The following is a 22,621-nucleotide window of genomic DNA, read 5'->3' as shown; positions in this document are numbered from 1 at the left end:
TGCTATTAAATTTCATCCTCGTAAAAAAGCTACATTGTGTATCAGAGGCTTTAAATTATTGAATGCAAATAATTTCCGTGATATGCAGGGGAAAATAGTTACTTGTGTACTATAAACTTAGAAGTTGGAGGCATACAGTAAAACTTTGATAATGAGCAAAAAATAAGCAGATTTTCCCGATCTGTGTGTATTCAAAAGACACACTGAGATTGCCTTCCAGAAGAATGGAGAAAAATCCTTTGAACTGTAAACTTTTTAGAGCTAGCATTCTTCAGCTTATTGAGAAGTTCACCCAGCTGAAATAAGAAATTTGACCTAGGGCACGTCTCTTGTTGTGGAGAACAAAGTCAATGACCACTTTAAAGTCATCTGCTGCTGACTCATCCTTTCTCTCGAGCATCCGCAGATACACCATGAGAAAATATGGCAGCAACTAACCACAAAAGATTTTGGGGCTAGCAGCTGTCAGCAAACCAAAGCCTACTCTGCAGTTGTGGATCTGAAAATTTATAGGTTTGATTGAAAAGTAAACAAGTCTCCCATGCTTTACAGTGCTGCTAAACAGCATAATCTTTCATCTAGTGCCTTGGCCGTACCAGTGGGACAAACGTTTTTTGAGAAAAGGATAACACAACCCCAATAGTTCTGTGTTTTCAAAGTATGAAAACCATCCAGCTCAGTTTCTTTCAGACATAGTCATTCCTCTAGGGCAGATGAGATATTTTCTTTCACGACTTAACAGTAGGGGGCATATTCAGTGTATGCCAGCAAAGTTTAATGAAATCAATGAAGTAGCACTGATTTGCAGTAATTGAGAGGCCAACCATGTGTTCTAATGCCAAAGAATCTGGATATTTAAAAGGGTTCTGTTGCCTGCCTTTTGGGAAAGCAGGGGGAGGAGAAAAGTCCATCTGCTTTGTGGAATGGGGTTCCGTCTAAGATAGCAGGGACAAGAGAACATCTGTACACATGGTTATGAATCCTGACATTTTTCTTTCTGCCTGTGTAATTACAGTGGTTTTCTTTCTCACTGTGCTAGCCAATTTTCCACTCTCTACACTCCTGTACAGGCTGTTCCCACCACTCCAAAATTAGAATGTAGCTAGTGAATTGGTTTTGATCTAAATGACTACTAGATGCAAACATCACAAGGCCTTTGGGTTCTGCATGCCACGTAAACAGAACCATAATATGGGCACTAGAGTTGGCTGCAGCCAAGTGCTATTCATTTACACGTGCTACGAGGAATTTTTACAAGCTAGTTAGAACTGTGAATAATTGAAATCTGGGGCTAACATTGCTGTGTTTAAATTGTCTTTACTCCACTGAGTAGGAATGGCAGAGCAGTCAAGAAATGATTTCACCACTTCTCTTTTCAGTAAAATAATAGTGCTGACAGGAATAAGTATCGTAGAAGGAACAGATAAATAGCAATTTCTGACATCTACTAATACTATATTCAGTGTAACTGCTATGATTTGATAAGCATGCATGAAATGCTCATTGTGTTACATTTTGAATGGCTTTTGCACATTGCAGATTGGATAGAGCAAATGCATTTTTTTGTTGTTCCTTTTATCAGGCTGATCCTGATCAAAGTACACTTCAGCTGTTCATATGCATCAGCTAAGTCTCTCACCCACAGAAATCAGTCTCCAGGAGACTTCTCTGGGGCAAGGGTTTAGATGTTCCAGACGTTGACTGTATTTGGATGCAGGTCTAATCCATCAGAATCTATTTGTGAATTCAGGAAAACCATTCAGCCTTCACTTTCAAAACAGGTTTTACATCACATACCTCACAAGAACAGGAATCATCAGTTTGGCAAATGAGGAAACTGATGCTCAAAAAGGTGAGACCTCAGGTTTCCAAGAGCAGCTGCTAATTCAAGGCTCTCAACAAGTTTGTCTCCTAGAAGGTAAGAGCAATTTGGATAACACTGTGGAAAGAAAATGTGTTGCATCCACTCCATTGCATTCCCAAGACAGCCCTCTAATGTTAGTGTTACTGCACAGACTACATAAAAAGTGGACACTACCCCGGTTTATCAATGCAAACCTGCAACTCCTGTTGTGTTTTTTATTTAACTCGGTGCTTCTCAAAGCACACCCATCATGTCAAGCCTTTCAGGTAATTCAGGAATACAGATGCCTAGTTGCAGATTTCAGATGTGTTTAGACATGAGGACAATGATGCAGCTCGGGTCTACCACAACAGCAGTTCTTCTATTAATAGACACAAGCAGGAAACAAATAAAAGCTTAAGAGACTGAGTAAAGACTGAGGGCTGCATTTTCAGTCTTAGACATCAAAGTTCCTCTTAGGTCCTTTCACAGAGCTGGACTCTACTCTGGCAACTGAGGTAAGATCACAAACAAGTTACCTCAGACTCAGGTCCCATATACAGGTTTTCCAAATCCTTTTCTCTTTCCCAGTTTTTCCCCACATTCAATGTCCACGTCCTCACCATCCACCATCACCCTTCTCAGCTATTTTGCTTCTATATCCAATATTTTGAGTAGCCCACTTACGAATGATTAAGTAATTTTGAAGTATTATGACACTGATTTTTGGGGGGTGGTCAGTAGATCGAGAGAGGTCCTCCTTCCCCTCTACTCCGCCCTGGTGAGACCCCATCTGGAATATTGTGTCCAGTTCTGGGCCCCTCAGTTCAAGAAGGACAGGGAACTGCTGGAGAGGGTCCAGCGTAGGGCAATAAAGATGATTATGGAGTGGAGCACCCTCCCTTATGAAGAAAGGCTGAGGGAGCTGGGGCTCTTTAGTTTGGAGAAGAGGAGACTGAGGGGTGACCTTATTAATGTTTATAAATATATAAAGGGTGAGTGCCACAAGGATGGAGTCAGGCTCTTCTCAGTGGCAAACAATGATAGGACAAGGGGCAATGGGATCAAGCTGGAACACAAGAGGTTCCACTTAAATTTGAGAAAGAACTTCTTCTCAGTGAGGGTAACAGAGCACTGGAACAGGCTGCCCAGGGAGGTTGTGGAGTCTCCTTCCCTGGAGACATTCAAAACCCGCCTGGACACATTCCTGTGCGACCTCTCCTAGGCGTTCCTGCTCCAGCAGGGGGATTGCACTAGATGATCTTCTGAGGTCCCTTCCAATCCCAAATATACTGTGATACTGTGATACTGTGTGATTTTGTTCAAGTCAAACTTCAAACCTGCAGTAAGATTTGCCATTAACCATTTATCAAAATGCAGGCAAAGAGCACCTGAGAGTGATCTGAGAAGTATAAACATTTCGGATTAGTGATAAAAATCCAAAGATGATGTGTGCATTGGCATGTCCTACAGAAAACAGTGGCATCACTATTGTTGTGCATATATATGAAGGACTATACTGTAGGAGTTTTAGTAATGCCAGACACAAATGTTTTTAACTAGACAAGTGGATTCTTGTGTTTCATTAAAGTAACTATACACCTTTAAACACATTTGCTTAAAGCTACTGGAAAGAACAAGCCAGTTAGGACATTTTGCCAGCCCTGTGAAAAAAGTCAGAATGCTCAGAAGCCACGTTTTTCAGCCTATGCGAAACTATCCCAAGTGTCATTACTGCTATAAGGCAGAGGTAATGAAGTGAGTGTGAACAGCATTGCACGTATCTTTGGCAAGCCAAATGTTAGACACATATTAGAATTACTCAACAATTACAATACCCCAAAAAAGCCCTACACAAATAAATAGCCTTTCTTCTGCTGCACAGCCATGATGTTTGTGCACACTTTTCTCCTACGGACACATGGATGTCAGATCACAATTCTGAAAAACAAATAAAGCTGCTTTTCTATATTCTCTATTCTGCATTTCTATCAATCATGTTGCCTCCCCCTCCCTCTTTCCCCCTTAACGAAGGGAAATTAGACTAGATGTTCCTTCTTTACACAGAGGACTTAATGCTGCGGCACTCACTGCTAGCAGAATCTAGGTCCTGGTCAGTCTTAACTAACAAGGAGCCTATTAACAGCAGCTGAAACATTTACAGTCCCTAAACATTTTTGCAAACACTTTTAGGATTAACTTTCTACCATTTTCCCAGCAGCCACACGTATTTAGTAGACACATAACCACATTCAAATCATGATCTCCCAGTCAGGCAGTTACTGCCTAGTTACAGGCAGCAAACTTCTTCAGGGCAAACGAGTTTCTTACCACCAGTTTTGCCCTCAGAGAAAGACTGGGTAGATGCTTCACCCACAGGGTTGGGGACTCTTCTCTCAATATATACACGGCACATCCACTACACCAGATGCTTCTTCCTCTAGGAAAAGCACTTTACAGCTCTGCTGCACCTGATATGCTGTTGACAAGACCAAGCTAGTCAGTCATGATCAGGTTGAGATGGAAGTTACCTACCTCTTCTGAAGCTACTTGCAGAAGGAAGGAGATGAGATCCTCAGTTCTCTCTACAGTTCTTGCATTATATTCATCTTTCCAAACTTCTAATGCTATGGAATCTGAAGACCTTTTCTCTATGAGCAGAAATATCCTCCTATGAATTCTGAAATTCAGTTCAGGTAATTTTATTGGCAAATTCTTTACAAGTAATTTATGTTTATTGTTTGCATACACATTTTGATTTAGCTGTTTGCTAAGAAAATATTTATTAGGATTGGAAGTTTAACATAGTAAATCAAACACTTAACATTCACTGGACTTCAAACATAGATATAAAATACCTTACAAAACTTTTTATGGAATTACACAAAGCAAATGCACAGGGTTTGTCTGTTTGTACACTGAATTAATCCCAGCCAAAACCAAAAAATAATTGATAAAAGATCACAAAAAAGGCATGAGAAACTGCATTTTTGTCATTGTTGTACTGCTATGTAAAAAGCCCTTTTTACAAACATTTACTTAATGTTAAAAAAATCAATTAAAAATGTATGCCATCTAACAGAACTATTGGATTAACAGCTGATTTTTAACTGACTTTACACCATTAAATTCTATTAATAGAGGTACCTTAGTCACTTAGTTTAAAATATGGAGAGTAGAGATAGAAAAAAATTAACCTTTAGTAGTCTTTAATATAAAATGCACTAAATTCTCCAAAATAAGGATATTATGACACACTAGTGCCAATTTATGCTGACAAAAGCTGATATCAGCTTCTTTCTAACTAAAATTAATTTCACAAAACTTTTATATATTACATGAATATTCAAGTAAACTATTTAAACATATTTAAAAATGCAAAAGCTGAATTATACAGTGTTTCAGAGAGATGGTTAATTTGGGAATGCTGTCATGTCCAACTATATATATTTATAGATATATTTTTTCTTATTTTTAAGACCATCATTATACTACCTGATATTGCAAGAAATCCTTGTCATTAACATTTTATATTTTCAATGTATAGCTTCAAAAAAATTATAAGGATTTAACACATCGCTGTGTACTTTTTCATCACTTACTGTGTACTGTGTGACACGGAATCACACTACTGGCTTCCCTTTGTAAAGTGCTGAATAACAGCCAAATTACATCAGATTTAACTGGAGATGACGGTGCTCAGTGTCTTGCAAAAACGACCACTAAACCGCTATAATCACATAATAAAATAAGAATAAAAAACAAGTTCAGCTGAGTAGCGTGTGTGTTCACCAGTGTCAAATTTTTAACAAAACCCTGAAAGACTAAAAGCACTTTTCTTGCAGGCTGCATTCGTTATATCCACCAGCTGCAAGGACATTAAAATATTTTATCAATGATTTAAACACTGGACACCTCCTCTGGTTGAAGGTGAGTTGCTCACGAGTTTTGGTCAAGTGGCTTTTGGGAAACTTCCAGAGCCAAATAATCCAGCAACAGGAAACGGGAATGGAAAATGCCAACCATGCACAGTCATATTACTGCAAGAATTGAGTAACACATGCAAGACAAATAAATGGTCAGAACATAGCAAAGTAGCAATGGTTAAGAAGTTAGTAAAGTTTTCACAGTGTTTCATACAGCCTTTTACTTTAACACAAGTGCATCACTTACCACCACTATTGCTCAGACATTTTAAAACATCTCTTGGCCATGCAGATCAGTTTGAGAAGAAAACACAGCAAAATTACACTTTTTAGGCATTTTTAGACATTTAGTACAACTTATAACTTTATTTTTAAATTCAGTCTTATCAAACAGATATTTGCAAGATATCATCATTCTAAGTGTTGGGCTTTAACATTCTTTTCCATTTTTTTGGATCCTGAGCGCTAAATGCCCAAAGAACTGGCCAAATATACAAAGCTAAGCTTTGTTCAAATAGCCAAGTTCTTACATAAACAGAAGGTATAGGGAATTTCTTATTGGCACTCCTAAATTTCCTCCTTCCTAACCTTGAGATGATCCTAACCTTGAGATGGTTGAATTTATTCATTTGTTCAAATACATCTTTGCTTCCTGGAAACATTACTCTACTTGGGTGATTTATGAAGAAGCAGAACTAGACTCAAGAAGACCACTGACTTTTTTTCTTTTTTTTTTTTCTCTGTCCAAGGAACAACAAACACATTTTTTCCCCACTTGGCAAATTCTATTTGACGCCACATCACCAGCACTCAACATTAACTCATAAAACAGAGACTTACTCCACTGTCAGACACAGCAGGGGAAAAATGTCCAGAGGATAAATGGGAGGCTCTTTATCAGATATAATTGCTTGCTCATAAGGAGAGAATCCAGCTTCCCCTTAGTTATTCTTTCATAAATTAATAATTCGTTAAAATCATAGTCACAAGAATTTTAGCTATTACACAAAATTCAAGTTTTAAAAAAAACAAGAATAAATTAGTTACAGCCTTGTAAACAATTGTTCATTTATGTAACATACTTGGGGGAAAAAAAGTTCTTCTATATAATAAATCAGACAGTACAAGGCACACATCACACTTAAGAATCCAAAGTGATAAAACCAGCAGATGCCTTCACCTTCCTTGTTCGCTGGTGTAATTGTGCTATAGACACTGTAAAAATACGTAGATTTCTGTTTACATTACAGTCATTTGAAAATATTTTATGACTGTGCTTTTTCTGGTAAAATATTTGTGCTATTGTACAGTACAGTAGGATTTGAAGCTCTTGGGATGAATCTTCTCAAATGTTCTCTACAAAGCTGCCGGGGAAAAGGCCCGTTTTTCCATTTCGCTGCAGAGTGCCTTTGAACCAGCCATCCTCGCGTTTTTTGTGTACAAAAACAATGTCACCTTCCTTCAGTTCAAGTTCTGCTTCACTCTGAGGAGGGTAGGATACCACAACCCTGTACCTGTGTAATTAGGAAAAGACACCTTGATTTAGCTGCTTTTTTTTTTTAAAGCAATGCTTTTAAAAATATTTCTGTGCATGTTACAATTTATCAAACCAGAGAACTGCCTAGAACCGTTTGCTGAGTACGTAACAACTTAAAACTTAAGTACATCTTAAACGGAAAATAACAACAGCAACATAATGAATGCAAGTAAAATGTATGCATCTCCTATCGAGTAGGTTTTTTTTTTTTCATCCGGATTCCTGTAAAAATACATAAAATGGTTAAATAACAGGAGAAAATTGTAAAGATATTTATGGATATAAATTTACAGACTCTTCAGCCAGCATGACTCAACAATGATCACAGCATTCAGAGAAGTAACTTGGCAAAATTTTACAACTGTATGCTATGTTTAGTGTGATGCTATCCCAGGGAAGGATCTTAAGAAAAGCAACGGAACAAAAATAAGCAACTAACAAAACCTATTAATTTGCATTGCTGTTTTAAATTGCTTTTGTTTATCTTACCAGCTTTTCAGGATAGAATGCATGCCATCTTATTTGAACACAGTTGCGCAATTTTTGTTCTACTGTATTAAAAATAAACATTTTTAAAAGTGTTCAACTCAACAATTTTCTCAAGCCCCTGATTAAAAAAAAAAAATCAGTTTTTCACACTTTTCAAATATGAGCACATTAAAAAGAGGCTACACTCTTCTACCTGTATTTTTAGACATGCATAACACCACTCAATCTCTTCCATCATAGTCTGAGTTCACATAAACCTAAAATGTAGGTGTTACAGCTCTGTAGACAATTGTGTCAACTTCTTAAAACTCGGTGTCTATTTATGCAACCAATAATGTCTGCATGTTGAAATCAAATAGAATCCATGTCTGACTGTAGAATTCAAAAGCTTTTAAGGTTAAGAACCTTAAATGCAGTTCTAGGAGATCTGTTGGACAAAATCTAATTTCCAGTTAAAATCCACTCATTTCACTTTGCACTGATCAAGATTACATATTACTTAATAGATTTGGGTTATTGTCTTAATAATCTTAAAAGATTTTCTTTTTTTAATAGATTAAGATAATAAATTAACAATCCGATGAAAACACAAAATAACAGTATACTTCCAGCAAAGCATGGAATACCAACTGTAGCTCAATACACATAATACACAAGTTAATTCTGCAATACTGAAACAGAGAAAGATACTATATTATAATAGTACATTTTGCTTAAGAACATAAAACCCAAAAATGAAGTCTGTCCATACAGTTAAAAGTATTCAGAAAAGAGTAGCAGCACTGTGTAAATAATTAGTCTCTTAGGAAATCCATGTATACCGAATCATATTAAGACTTAATCAGTTGTCAAATATTATTTATTGGTGACTTATAAGCTACGACTTTATTTCAGTTATGACAATTCTTAGATTTCAGAGCACTGCAATTATGAGATTCATGCTTCCTAGAAGTTACCAAGCCAGTTACAAGATTTATTAGTGTACAGCTTCAGAATCCTCCTCATTTTAACTAGGCAGCATGGCAGATGCCACGCTAATTTCTATTGTGGGCAGCTTGGGTTTTAATGCCAACTTAGGACATAAGAAGCCAACACTTTTAATAGACTGCAAGTTTAATTAAGACTGTAAACTACTTGAGATAAAACAATAGCCTCTACTCAGGCAGGACAATATACCAAAGATAAAGAACTGCAATAAAGCTATGAAGAATTCTACTATTGTAATAAACAGGTTGCTTTCAGGCTGAAAATTAAACCGGCACACTAAATAACACACACATGGCACTAGTTTTATGCAAAAGAAAGCCTGTTAAAAAATAGGGGTTTCAAGAAGGAACACCTGACTTACATACCTTGCATTCTGTCAAATGCTGCCCCGTAAACAACTGACTTGAAACAAGCTTGGCTTTGGTTTCTCATGCTGCCTGTCAGTAACCTCTGCCTTCTAAATCCACAGACCAGTCTGTTCTTGCCCTACCTGCTTCTGGTGCTGCCTCCTCAGAGTTCAAACCGACAGCTTTGCAAAAACCCATCTTTTCTTTGCCCTCCCTATGGGATCACCAGCTCGTGCAGAAATACTCTTCTCCTGAGCTTCCCGTACAGTTTTGAACTCATCAACACTGCAGTAATTCAGCCCTTCTTGTTAATTTTTAAGCTTTCCAACTATTATTGATATCCATCTTGTAATCTAATGTCTAAAACAAAGCACAAAACTCCTGGTGTTAAAATGCTATTTTACTATATTTTTCCATGTTTAATAAGAAACCCATCAGGCTTTGCATCTTTAAATGACACCTCCTTATTTTGTAAAGACAAACCATCAAATTTTATGCCACATTTTATGAATTCTATTTGCCCAAATAGAGGTGATCAGATCCAGACTCATCACACATTCACACAGCTTTCTATTCAGATCAGCTTTGATCAGCTACAGAACAAAAACTATTTTTCCACTACCCATTTCATCATCTACAACATATTGCCAAAACTACCGATTTCATGCAGAGTAAAAAGCTTATGCTTCACCTCAGAAGTTCATTGCCAGGTCCCTGGAGTGAAATAATCACATTTACTAAGCATGACCTATGTTTTGGAAAACAATGTTCATTCCAACATGTTCCAATCTTCCAAGACACTTCCTTTATATCTTCCTATTTAGTATTTGCAATGTTTCCAGTGTCTGAAGGTCAAATTTGCAGATCTTTTGTAATCACCTAACCTACAATATTTTACATATGCCTCAACTGCACAGTGTGAATTTTCTTCTGTTTTCTTTGACTGTCTTACAGTATTTTTGTTAATTTTCAAAATATTAGCCTAATGCTTTGTAATCGGCTAGTGATAAAATATTCATATTATCAAAATAAAAGTGCTTTGGCTTCCCAGAAGCAGCCACTATATTTGCCATCAGTCCTTTCCTCATACCCCTAATGTGTCTCTCTTCACGTTTCTTCATTCTGCTTTTCTTTTAATATTGGCATTTCTCACACTTTTCAGCAGCATGAAAAATATGATCTTTCATGTGTTTCTCCCTTTCTTCATTGCCGTGTTTCACTAGACACAAAATACCTCCCACCCATTTTCAGTTGATTTTTGGACAATTATGTGTGGATTTCCTGATCACCGAGTAGATAAAAATATTTTCTAGCGTGCAGAAAATTTTAGCTGAGGAAACCACAGAAAGTTGGAATTACTACACAATTTAAATTGAGACTTATTATTCAACTTCTTGCTTTAGTTTTTCTTACATTCTGACTTTTTACTTTTTGGGTCGCCCATGCCCCGCTGTTGTGCAGCTCTCTTGCCTGTGGAGCAGGTGCCTTGACTCCTACAGATACTCAACACCCATGTAGGGCAGACTGATTCCTGGCATTTAATTAACAGCACTAAATGCTGCCAGATGCAATAAAACCTGCTGCCCTCCAAAGCCACTGCCCTGCTCACTGGAAGCAGATGTTAACACCAGCCAGTTTGTGGTGGATAAAATGACTTCAGGTCTCTTTAATCACTAAACTAAACTACTGCTGTGCTTCACTGTGACTGGATGAAGGATTCATGTGATAGTTTGGGATATGCAATGATGTGGATTTAGGTTCAACTTCAGGTCTTTAATACCACTGTGGGGTGCTGGCAAGTTTATTATTACGGTGTTGTATATTTACTGTAAAACTTGAGGCTATTTGATCAATGTTTCCCTCTAAAAGAGAGAGCTCATGAAAAAAACTTGAAATATTTTTCTCTCTCTTGACATGGAAAAAACTAAAACACTTAGATAAACAAATTACACTGATTTCATAGCATAACATGGCTCCCTCTAGGAATTGCAGGGATTTGGGTCTATCTTTCTAACGAAAAGACAGTGATTCTTGGCCCCATCAGTGCTACATCAATACAAGAAATCACAACACCCCAAGACAACTTGTGTCTTGGCTGAGGAATCAGAAGAAACAACTGAACACCATTGAAATGTCTCAGGTGACAGGAATTTTCCAAACTGGAAGCAAGGCTTAGCTGAAATTTCTTTTTAACTTCTCTGTTCCCTCTGTACGAGGAAGATATGAAGGACCATGGACCACAGTGAGCAAATGGCCTAGTTCACAGGGGAGAAGTGAATATAGAAATGGAACTAAATTACTGGTTTGCTACAGAGGAGATCTGCAATAGTAAGATAGAAGGGAATGTCATCATCTTCCCTTCCTTTAGAGAAATGACCACCAGTATTAGGTATACATCTGCAAATCTATGCCACAAGGAGCTTGTTTGCTATCAAACAAATCAAACGTCCACGCATTTATTCTGTATGACTAGTAACAAGTTTGTAATTTTTACTTCCAATTTTCTGTAGAACATACAGGAAAGACGCAGTCCAAGATGACCTGCAATTCTCGTGAATGAAGAAACAGTGAGACTGGAATAAGAATTTGCTGTTGTGTCTTGAAGGAAGGACTTCGGGGAAAACTCCGTATCCAAAACCAGGAAAATTTTCAAGTGTTATCCAGAGTTGAGCCAGCTACTTTGCTCCTAATTAATGCAGAATACTCAGAAGAACCTGACTCCTAAATCTTCTAGTCACCTTTGAAGATAAAACCTGAACACTAATAATTATACTACAAAGCCAGAGTCAGAACAGATAGCACACCATTTCTTTTTCCGAACAGGCTGTAGCCTGTGTGACACCTGAGAGCAGAATAATCTTAGCAGGAGATTCCTCTGTTCTTCAGTTTTTTGTTGAGCTTATCGTCATGAATGTTTTCCTCCTCAACCCCAAATTTTCACTGCAGACACTACTGCATCATCAGTGTGTTTCTTACCCACCTGTTCTTACAGACTCATGAAGATTAATTGATGCTTATAAATTACTTTGAAGATAGTGACTTACAATGTAAGTGGTAAGTATTATTAAACAACACATTTTAAGCAGTTCAGCCTAAAGAAATGGAAACATCACAAGAGCACATCAGCATGAAAAAAAAGTGTTAACCCTGCCCTGAAAAGGAAAAAGAGAACTCAGATGAAATTCTATTTAAATACACTGCATGAATACCGCGGAGAGTGATCTTATGGTAGTACTTGTCTGGTAGCAATTACTTAAATAACAGTAAGGATACAGAGATATAGTAAAAAGAATGTTTGAGTGTATGTTATTACTAGATCAATAAAAACATACAGCATCGTTTTCTGTAAGTTGTTCTGAGGAAAATAAAAATATCTCCATCACAGAAGTGAAAAAATTACTTTTTTTGAAACTACAAATTGCTTTGCACAAATATCAGCTGGTCACGCCAGAATGAATTTGATACTATTTTCACATTCTAAGCATAAAAACATATTACCATGCCAAAGAGACATAAGATAATGTGAAAATAAATTATGTTATTCTTAAAGAAAAGTCTGTCAGTTTTTATTTTCCATCTGTAAGTGTAGACCTACTTCAGAAATTCAGTAGGTAATAGACATTTTCTGCTAGGAAATTGCATAGAAGCAGTAATAATCTTTTAAAAACATTGAAGGTAAGTCAAATAAAAGACGAAGTAGAAACATACACTGTCTGGCTCTTAATACATAGATGTAGCTTAAGATCAATGGGCTTCTGGAAATCTAACAGTATGCTGACACACCATGTGTTAATAGTATGAGAACAAAGCCTACAACAGTCAGCATGAATCAGTTCAGTCCTAGAGCTGTTAACATTGCAACTCCACTATTTTTCTTCTGTACACCACAGAATCCTGTAGCTACTGCAGAAGAAATCCTATGACACTCTTCATGTTGCTTGTCTATTACCAGGAATAATAAAGAGACAGTAGTTAGAAAACTGCCACTTCCTTAACAGTCTGTGCAATCTGCTGAGGCCTTGGAAATTTGAAAATAATAGGTGAACACAAAAGAAAAAATGACAGAATTTTAAAGCAACTGCCTGGCCATTTCAGAGCCCAGGCGACTGTGTGTTTTTCAGGCTCACTTGCCATGACGCAGAGGCTGCCCTACAGCTGGCTACATGGAGTGCACAGTAACAGGGCATTCAGGTAATAAAAGTATCTTTGCAACATCTCAAGAAATCACATATCAAGTGTACCAATAGATAACTATCTTGTTCACCGTATATATAGGTTCACAATTATGTACTGCTAATAATCTTAAAGCTGATATTCACGAATGCAATACTACAATGTGTTTATGTTTTGCTAAATAGGAAGCCTATTTTATCTACATCAGTTCTCATACCAGGCCTGTGATCACCGTATTAGAGTGTTTATTCATTTCAAAGCCTCAGAGTAACACAAAAAGTAAACAAACATAAACATGAGTGTTGGTTGAAAAGCATATAGAGCATTGTTAAAAAAGAAGTTTCATTTTGCTATACAATCTTAGCATTTTCAAGCAGTTCTAATAGACACTGCAAATGTCAGAGAGTAGATTTTTTTTTTTTATTTTGGTTTTCCTGAGTCTAGCAATGTTGCGTAATTTACCTTTCACAGACAAGAGGCCTGGATTCGTTCAGGACTGGGCCCAGGGATGAGCAAGGCTGCCGAGGCGGCGGCGCGATTGGAATAGAGGAGTCCAGGGCACTTGTTTTCCGATGCAGAGCGTCCTGTGCCGGCCCTGAGACCTCGCTGTCGGTAGGACAGGATCCAGCTTTGCTGTGGCCTCCTGCAGACAGAACCTCTGGCCCGACTGCACCTTGCAGTGCTAGCTCTGCGGCTGCTTGCTCAGCTTCCAGCGTTGGTGATGCTGGAGGTGACAATCGCGGCTTGCGTTTAGTGGATGCTCCAGAAAGCAGTTTCAGCAAACCTTTTTTTTCTTTCTGTAAACCAAAAGCAGTGACTCATTTTAGAACAAAAGTCTCCAGTGAAGAGTCAAACACCTCCTTCTGACAGATGCCATCTCAATCGGACAGGACGTGGTAAATTATGAGGAGATATTAGAGATTGTACACATTACAAAAGATAATTATGAAAATAATAAGAGAAAGATAATTATTAAAATTCTGAAGAGAAAAACATGAAGCCATGTAGACCATAAACTGGTTAAGTCCTTTCCCTTAGTTAAAGCCTACCTTAGAAGCCAAGGCACTGGCCCAAAAGGTTGTCTAGAAAAGGGAGTGAGGAGTTAGATTCCCACAACAGGAATCTATGAAGTAAAACATTTGTTAACAAGGGAAGTTTCTAGGAAGGCATAAAGAGTAATTGCAAACCAAGCAGGAAAAGAAGTCTGCCCTGGAGGCTGCTGTTTAGGTAAGTGTCTTTTATTTATCCTCCCTCAGTAAGGAAGACCTTCATGATTTAACAGAAATTTGCCATAAGGGGAATGTATTGTGTTTTGCTACTTTGCTAGAGGGAAGAATTGTAAACATACTTTTTGCTTGTCCAGACAGGAATCCCTGAAGACTATTACTTACCCTGAAGAGAATTATTTAAGTAGCTTTTGTGTTTCTTGTATTTTTTTTTAAGGGGTGTGGTAGTGATCTTCTCACCAACCCTTTGACTGAGTGAATTTCGTGCTTATGAGGGGTGCCAGATTGTAAGCCCTGGAGACAAAAATAAGCTGCTTAACTAAAGAAAGAGAAAAGCACGGGCAATGTGATATTTTTATTGTAGTTTGAGATTCAGTGGAATTGGTGAACTGTGAATGAAAAATTCCCTGCCCTTCTTCCAAGTCTCCAGCAACTTCAAGCTATTTCAGCAAAGAACTGGTGCCTAGCAAACGTGAAAGAAAAAGAGAAACTCAGATTAACAGAGTTCACATATGTTAGCATCTTTAACCTTCAAGTATAAATAAATTTTCTAAAAACCCTGCCAAAGGGCAGCTCAGTCTGATTTCAGTGGCTATGGCTAAAATAATTGAAAAATGAAGTTCTAGGTACCTCCATTCAACAATAATCAACACAAATAATTTAAAAGTGGGTGAGATTCCTGTACAGCCTATGATTAAAATCTTCACAAACTGAATTAAGGAGTGCATGTGGGTAAAAAGTAGTAAAGTATAAAACATTTGAGATGTAAAGAAAATTATCAAAAGGACAAAAAAAATATCTTTCTAACTGCACCACAATTGTAAAACAAAACCAGTTAGAAAACTGGAGGAATGTTTCTGCCCACAATATAACAGTCACAGGGCTTGTTGGACAGTGAGAATGAGTTTAGACAGAGAGGAAAATACTTCAAATAGAAGGAATGAAAGCAGAATCACTACAGACTCTACTGATCTACATTTAGAAAAGACAGTTACATTCCTCTTCTCTTTGGCCGATAAAAGTTGCTGGTATTGTGTTTTTCATAATCTCTCAGTGTGTCTGCTTAATAAGACACGCAACCTGAAAGAACACTGATTTTCACTAAACATCAGGTTTATTTTACTAGACTGAACTTCTTATGTTTCTTCAAGTTTCTAGTGGTTTTTTGGTTGGTTGCTTTGGGGTTTTGTTTGTTGTTGGTGTTTTTGCATTACAGGTTTATTAGTGTACTTAGGGATACTTACTGGTAACATTTGCTAACCATACAACTTTCTAAAGCACTCAGGAAACTGAATGCAGGTAAAGAAAAACAAAATACTTCAAATTCCAACAGCCAATCTAATAGTTCTTCTGAACTTTATCCATTCACCTTTTGTTTATTCTACTTAAGGCATGAACCTGCTACCCTGTTTTAACCCTTCTCCAAGATCTGCTCTAGATTTTATCCTAAATTATTCTTGTATGGCCAAGAATAAATTTTCCCATAGCTGAAGTCACAAAATGGCTGCCTGGGTTCAGGTTCAGTCTTAAAAACCTTGCAATGCTGCTATTCAGCAAAGGTAAGAAAAATAATACGGATCTCTTAAAAGTTTGCACAATTAAAATGTGATAATTCGAAGGAGTGGTTTTATTCTCTACTCACTTTGCCATCCTTGTCTGCTTTACTGGCAGCAGCATTTCCAGCAGCTGCTAAAGCACTCTCTGGAGATGCAGGAGCTACAGGGTGAGTGTTTACAGTTCTCCCACTCATATCCCCCTCCAAAGATGAAGCAGCAACGTTGGGAGAATTCAAAGAAGCTGCTGCACATGCCAGTGGGATGGCTGAGCGGTTCACATTCACAGACGTGACGTAAGCAGCAGTATTTGGAAGCTGCGGCTGGAGCTGCTGGGAGGCAACAGAGTGGTGGGGAATGATCACAGCTGCAGGAATAAGGCATGTTGGACTCTGTGCTTGTATGGGTGTGACTGCTGCTGTAGGTCTTTCTTGGCTGTGTGCAGCAACTAGAACAAAAGAAAAAAATGTGAGAGAGTTCATTTTTTCACAAGACACACAAAATGAGGTACAGTGACTGTGTTATAGCTAATCAGTCATAAGAAGCTTCCTTTCTACCTTCTACTTCAATTTATATTACTATAACAACATATTTCACAGCATCAAATTTATCTCGCCAGAATGAAGAAGTAGTGTATGCCACACTACTTGTACCAGTATACAACAGAAAAATAACAGCACTGCAACTATTGTGAAGAAATCCAAGCTGCTAAGTAAAATGCTTCACATGCAGATAGAGATGCAAAGTGAAGATTATATTTTAGTTCGTAAGAGCTAGCTAAATCCTGCCTGGAACTTTTTTGTTCCTTTTAATTTGCTGTGTAGTTGTCAGGGCACATGAAACAATGTAGGAACAAGCACTCCTTACAGAAGCTGCTAAAAATATAATTGGATTGTTTTCCCTAAACTATTCACAAAATCCACAACAGATTTAGTTGGTCTTTCAAACAATAAGTACAGTGGCAATTACTGCTATGAGCGGTTTCTCTGAAAACGTAAGCTATTGTCTCTTGGGATGTTTAAATACAGAAGTGGATTTGCTCATACCCCTGTGAAATAAAAGGAACATCTACCCTGGAAGCTGTGGAACAGCAAGGAGATGAATACACTAACCTGGCCTGCAGCCTAGCTGCAAAGTGTAGAGCAAAGTGTAGTTTATCCTTCCCAAGAAGCAACATTGTTATTAACACTATAGTTATATGGTCAACCATACAGGCTTTTGGGTCATTTCAACAGCTTGGGTATCTCTGCAATACTGAGTGGTATGAAGTGCAGACATCTGACCTGAATAATGTGAAGAAAAATGCAGCATCCCAGGGCTGCACAGCCTCTTTCTTTCAAATACTCTGAAACTTAGTATCTAATGAGGGGCCACCCCTCTAGCTTGGTGCAAGCACATCTCAAATGTATCAATTCACGCTGATTTTTCAGATACCAATTAGACTTTCAGGCTTGTTACAAGTGATATCCTGGAATCAAGCCTCCAGCACATGTTCTCTTTATTCTGCTCTCAACAAATTCCCCTGGTAATTTGGTTAGATTGCATCAACAGTATATTAGAGAAGACTGACAAAGTTCACTAATTTGATGTAACAATCCTACAGTATTACACCCAATTACAATCTCTACGATAAGAAACACAAATTCTTTCTTAAAAAGAAAGCGTCATTTAATGCGATGTCTATTTTTTTATATGTAACTTCTTCCCCTGTAGCAGATACTTCCTGAGTACCACGAAGATTTCAAAAAGGAAGACAAGGAGAACGCAGCGATATTTTTTGGTAAAAACCAAATATTAACACTGCCTTTTGTTCAAGAGAGAAAATCAGTTTTCTTACAAGCAGCTGCTATTCCTCAAGATATGTCTACACTTCTATGCAATCAGTGAAGTACAAGCACGGTATAGCTTTCTGGTTTTCTTATCCCTGATGGAATCCATAGGAAAAATGCTTCAAGTCACCCCATTTTCATACAGTTCATCCTTTAATGAAATAGGCAGAATATACATTTTCTTCCCAGTTTCTTTCAGTCAAACACTACATAATCCCTCAGTGAGGATCATGTCAAGTGATGTCTCACTAAGATCATTTGAAGAAGCGCCCTTGAAGTCTTGAGCTAAACCGAAACTGAAGAACAGCCCTGCAAAACACAGCATTGATGTGTGAAGCCGGATCAAGAGACTAACACTCAGCAAAGGTGCTAGGGAAAACTCCAGATGATCACATTTCAGATGCTGACTACAAACTTCTCTGTAACATTTGAACATAAAGCAACCATTATTGCTTCAGCTCTCAGGCCCTTATAAGGAACAGATCTGTATTTGTGACTGAACAGTACACCTTCACACTGCAATTCAGTGCTAAACTCCCCAAGAAGAGAGTGCAGCCCCTTTGATTTTTCCATTTTGGACCTGAAAATTTGGTGGGAAGTATGTTGTTATGTTTTCCAGCTGAATGGAACTGTAAGAGTTTATTCATCTTGACAGCCGTGCAGAGATGCAGGGGCAAGAGAGGCCTCTGGAGCCCACAGGAGCTTTCTCCTTTCTGCTGTCACTTGCAAGCTTCCAGGGAGCTCAAAAGAAGAATTTAGAGTGAAACCTCCTGTGCCCGAGAGGCAGGAAAGTACAGATGCTTTGCTCAGTTTCTCTTACTAGCTGCCAATAGCACCTGGTTATCTTCAAAGGTAAAACATAAAGTTGTTGCAAAGGACTATCGCATCTGTTCCAGCCTAAGATCAGGCTGGAGGGAGATGGGGCCAATTAAGGAAACAAAATATTTTAAGATATATGTACACATCCTACCTATCTCCAAAAGGAACCTGGTGCTGACATCTGAACACGCACAGGGTGTTTTAGGAGATGCATGGCTCTGAAGAGGGAGTGTGCTAATTCATGGATCTTGAGACATAAGAAACAATCATCCTTGAGGGGATATCAGATAACATTTGTGTCTTTTGCTTTCTCTTCTGCTAAGTCAGTAAGAATCTCATGATAAAAAAAAACCCAACCTTTGTCTTGACCTTCTCAGCCAAGATACCTTAGACTCCAAACTTAAGGCTGTCAAAGGCAACCTTGGGATGGGTTAAAATGGGCTATTTTTTTCTTTTCTTTTGAGGCCCTAGAAGCAACTGGAACAGATTAGGCTCCAGGCTCCAGTTGTGTGGTATTTTCCTAGGCTGGCAAATCCACAGAGGAGTGCATAGATTTGGTAAACAAAAACTCTTGAAAACACCACTATCAATATTTTCAGATCTGGGTTTAAATAACAAGAAGGCATGTTTCACTATGATGTGGCCTGCCCCAGACAGTAAAGGTAGAATTATAACTGAGAGAAATACAGATTTTTATGACAGAGATGGCACAGATCTTGAAGCCAGTATAGCCTTAGTGTTTCAGAGTCAAAGCTGCAAGAAGCTGCGGTCAGGTTTAGAGAACAAACTGGAATGCCTAAGAATCAACCCTGAGCCAGAGCCCTAAAAATGAAGAAGAAATGAATGCTAAAGATCTTCAAAGATGTTAGGATAGAATTTAAAAGTGAATGCTAAATTAGAGCAATCTGTAGCTGTTATGCAGTTAACATGAAAAAATAAGCTATGACTCAGATGTTCTTATCACTTTTATTACTATATCAATTGCATATGAGTGGGGAAACTCAAAGAATGCCCCTATCCCAGGTACTTCTGGAATAAAAAAAATTCCACCTAAAGTTATTGCATATAAATTCCCAGCAATAGGAGTATACATATACACACAGTTGCTTAGAGGATAATTATAAAAGATTCAACAATTTAGAGATATATGGTCATTTCAGAAAGCATTCCACTCTAAAGAATGACATAAAAACTGCCTTTAAAAAACCCAGCACATACTTACATATTCCCTGACTCCAGCCACTTGCCCAGACAGACCCTACAGTTTGTCTACCACACAGAAAGAGCTTGATTTTTTTTCTTTTTTTTTTTTTTTTTTTACCTGTTCTAACTGCATTGCGAGCCTGGTTGACTGTCATCTGTCCTGTCACGTGCATAAGGACCTTGGTTTGTGGACTAGTTTGGATATGCGCTGCAGAAACCACAGCTGTGGGTACTGTGCTGGAGTTCACGGCCACGCCATTCCCCTGGAGCTTTTGAGATGTCCCACTAGCAGTGGAAGGGCTGACCATAGTTACCACTCGTCCCGTTTGGCCAGCAGTAGAGACTGGAACTTTTGTTTGTGATGCACTTGTCACCGTCCTGCCAAAATTAAAAGCAAAACACTAAAACACAACTGAAAAACGAGCTAGTTGCTAAAACTCACAGCTCTTCTATTACGCAATTTTAGCATCAAATACAAGAACAGAATGATTTTAGACTTGAAACTAGGTAAACTGTTTAGACACTTGTATAAAAATACACCTTGTAACTGGAGCCACATAATTTCCAGGAAAAACACCAATCTTGCTTGTATGCATGGAAGTTCCCTTGAACCAGCCATCTTGACAGCGTTCAAACACTAAAAACATTTCTCCCTTCCGCAGTTCCAGTTCATCTTCTTTTCGAGGAGTGTAAGGGTATATGGCAACATACCTGAAAGACAAGAAAGTAGATGCAATTGATAAACCTAAGCCATTGAAAACACCACTTGTGTTTTCTGGCAGAAAGTACAGCCAGAGATGAGAAGGCGTGGCAGAAAAGGTTATGTGTTAGTCGATCCATCATACTCTTAAAATATCAAAACCAAAGTTATGGCATTATTAAGAAAAACAATGACCATTAAGAATAACGTCCTAACTGCACTTTAATGTAATGTACAATGCTTCTGATAAGATTAAGTTAGTGAACTTAATTAAATAGGTGTTTATCAGCTACAGATCCCAGCATATCCCACTTCTCTCTCCCTACATCTGCTCTGGGATCTCTTATGCTTTGTAACATGTCAACTTATTTGTTTTTTGGGAGAGGTGGGGAGCACAGAGAAGTTTTGTTAGTTGGGAGTGGAAGATCAGTATCAGAACTACTTTTCGAAGTGCAAAACTGGAATCATCCTGTGCAACTGCAGTGCCAAAAAAGATACATTACTAGAACCTGAAGTCTATGGGTAAAGTAGCTAGCAGTTATTCACTTGTAAAGGTTATTTCCTTTTCTCCTTGTAAGCAGCATTAATGCATAACATAGTGCATCTGAAATCATAGTGAGAGTTCAGAAACATTTTATATTTTTTCTTTTTAAAAAGATATTCTTAGGGGAAAAAAAAAAAAAGTAAAAATAAAACCAAAGCTCCTGCAGTTGCATGCTGGAGTATTCCTAGGGAAGTCTTCAAACAAGATTGCACAATTTCCTATTATCACATTAAAAAGTGATACTGTTTTAACGACGACAGTGTTCTATTTTCTGTCACAGTTTGAACATAAGACAAACATTTAAACCATTTAGAAAAAAATGTTTACATAATTATAGATGCAGACCTATGGGAAATAGCATCCTTATAAATCACATTTTCTCAAAAAGAATATACTTTTCATAAGAAGTAATCAACTAGGGCAGACAGGTAGAATAGCCCCTTTTTTAAAAAGCATGCACAATTACTTAAAATGCCAGTCTTTCCCACTCCTCTTTTTATGCCAAAGGTAAAAAATGCGGCTTTACAAAACCTCCTCTCATCAAAATTGTCTCTTGTGCTCCACAGTAATGACAGCATTAACTCTATGCTTCTCCTTTTTGCATTATATTTTTGTTCCTCGTCCACCCAGGAAACTTTGCATTACCTGCAAAAATGCTTTAAAGGCAATATAGGTGCCTGGTAAAGCAAGTCCAAAATATGCTGTAAAGACAACATATGACACATTACCAACAAAAGGCTTTACAGGTACATGATTTAGGGGAGAGCTACAAAGCCACGTACTGAAGCTCTATGGGAAAGCAACTGATGTGCTTTAATTGGTGTTCATTAACTTCCCTTTTAGTTAAATCATTCCAAATTTCATTAGTATCCTCATATAGAGCAACCCTTTGAAGATGGAGGATGGGAATAAATGAGATGGGAACTTGATTAACTGCATTAAGCACAATAATCCATAAGAAGCAGTGTTAAAATGCATGACACCAAAGGAACAGCTCAAATCCAGATGCACCTGCTACACAAGAAGACCGCTCTTTTGGAGTGGGAGGAAACCTGATGGGAAGGTAAAAATAGAGACACAGAACAAAAGCGGTCCCTGTATTATTCAAATGTGTCCTATTAGATGGTTCAGCCACTCCTGAATTTTAGTTTTTCTTTCATCAGCCTTATTCTCCAAGCTGCACACAAAGAAGTTTCCAAGAAGAAAGATGTCAGCAGCACATGTTAATATATAAAATATTTTTATCCAGAAGAATGACGCACATTTGCTTATATTACAAGTGTGAAGACAAAATGCTAACTAGCAGCTTTCTGCCTTCATTTCAAATTGGCACCCACTAATCAACTGAACTGTAGAATCTTCAGTCAGATTTCAAATGCAACTTACACAAGCAGTCTGACAATGACATGCTAATATAACAGTCTAAATGAAATACAGTGCTTTCT

At 37.9% G+C, this 22,621-nt stretch overlaps 1 protein-coding gene across 3 annotated transcripts in view; it reads right to left on the bottom strand.

The window, feature by feature from the left end:
- Window positions 1–4,529: 4,529 nt before the first annotated feature.
- The window catches only part of SH3RF1 (SH3 domain containing ring finger 1), an 87,402-nt gene continuing 69,310 nt past the window's right edge, over window positions 4,530–22,621 (bottom strand). For all 3 annotated transcript variants that reach the window (XM_065837497.2, XM_065837499.2, XM_065837498.2), the window contains exons 8-12: window positions 20,473–20,643; window positions 20,051–20,310; window positions 16,171–16,529; window positions 13,765–14,099; window positions 4,530–7,283 (exon numbers count right to left, since the gene is read on the bottom strand). In XM_065837497.2, coding sequence (XP_065693569.2) covers window positions 7,115–7,283; window positions 13,765–14,099; window positions 16,171–16,529; window positions 20,051–20,310; window positions 20,473–20,643 — 1,294 coding nt within the window. In that variant the 3' untranslated portion in view covers window positions 4,530–7,114. The remainder of the gene's footprint in view (window positions 7,284–13,764; window positions 14,100–16,170; window positions 16,530–20,050; window positions 20,311–20,472; window positions 20,644–22,621) is intronic.

This window comes from Patagioenas fasciata, chromosome 4, assembly GCF_037038585.1.
Source record: "Patagioenas fasciata isolate bPatFas1 chromosome 4, bPatFas1.hap1, whole genome shotgun sequence".
Taxonomy (NCBI): Eukaryota; Metazoa; Chordata; class Aves; order Columbiformes; family Columbidae; genus Patagioenas; species Patagioenas fasciata.
This window is presented reverse-complemented; position numbering and strand designations above follow the sequence as displayed.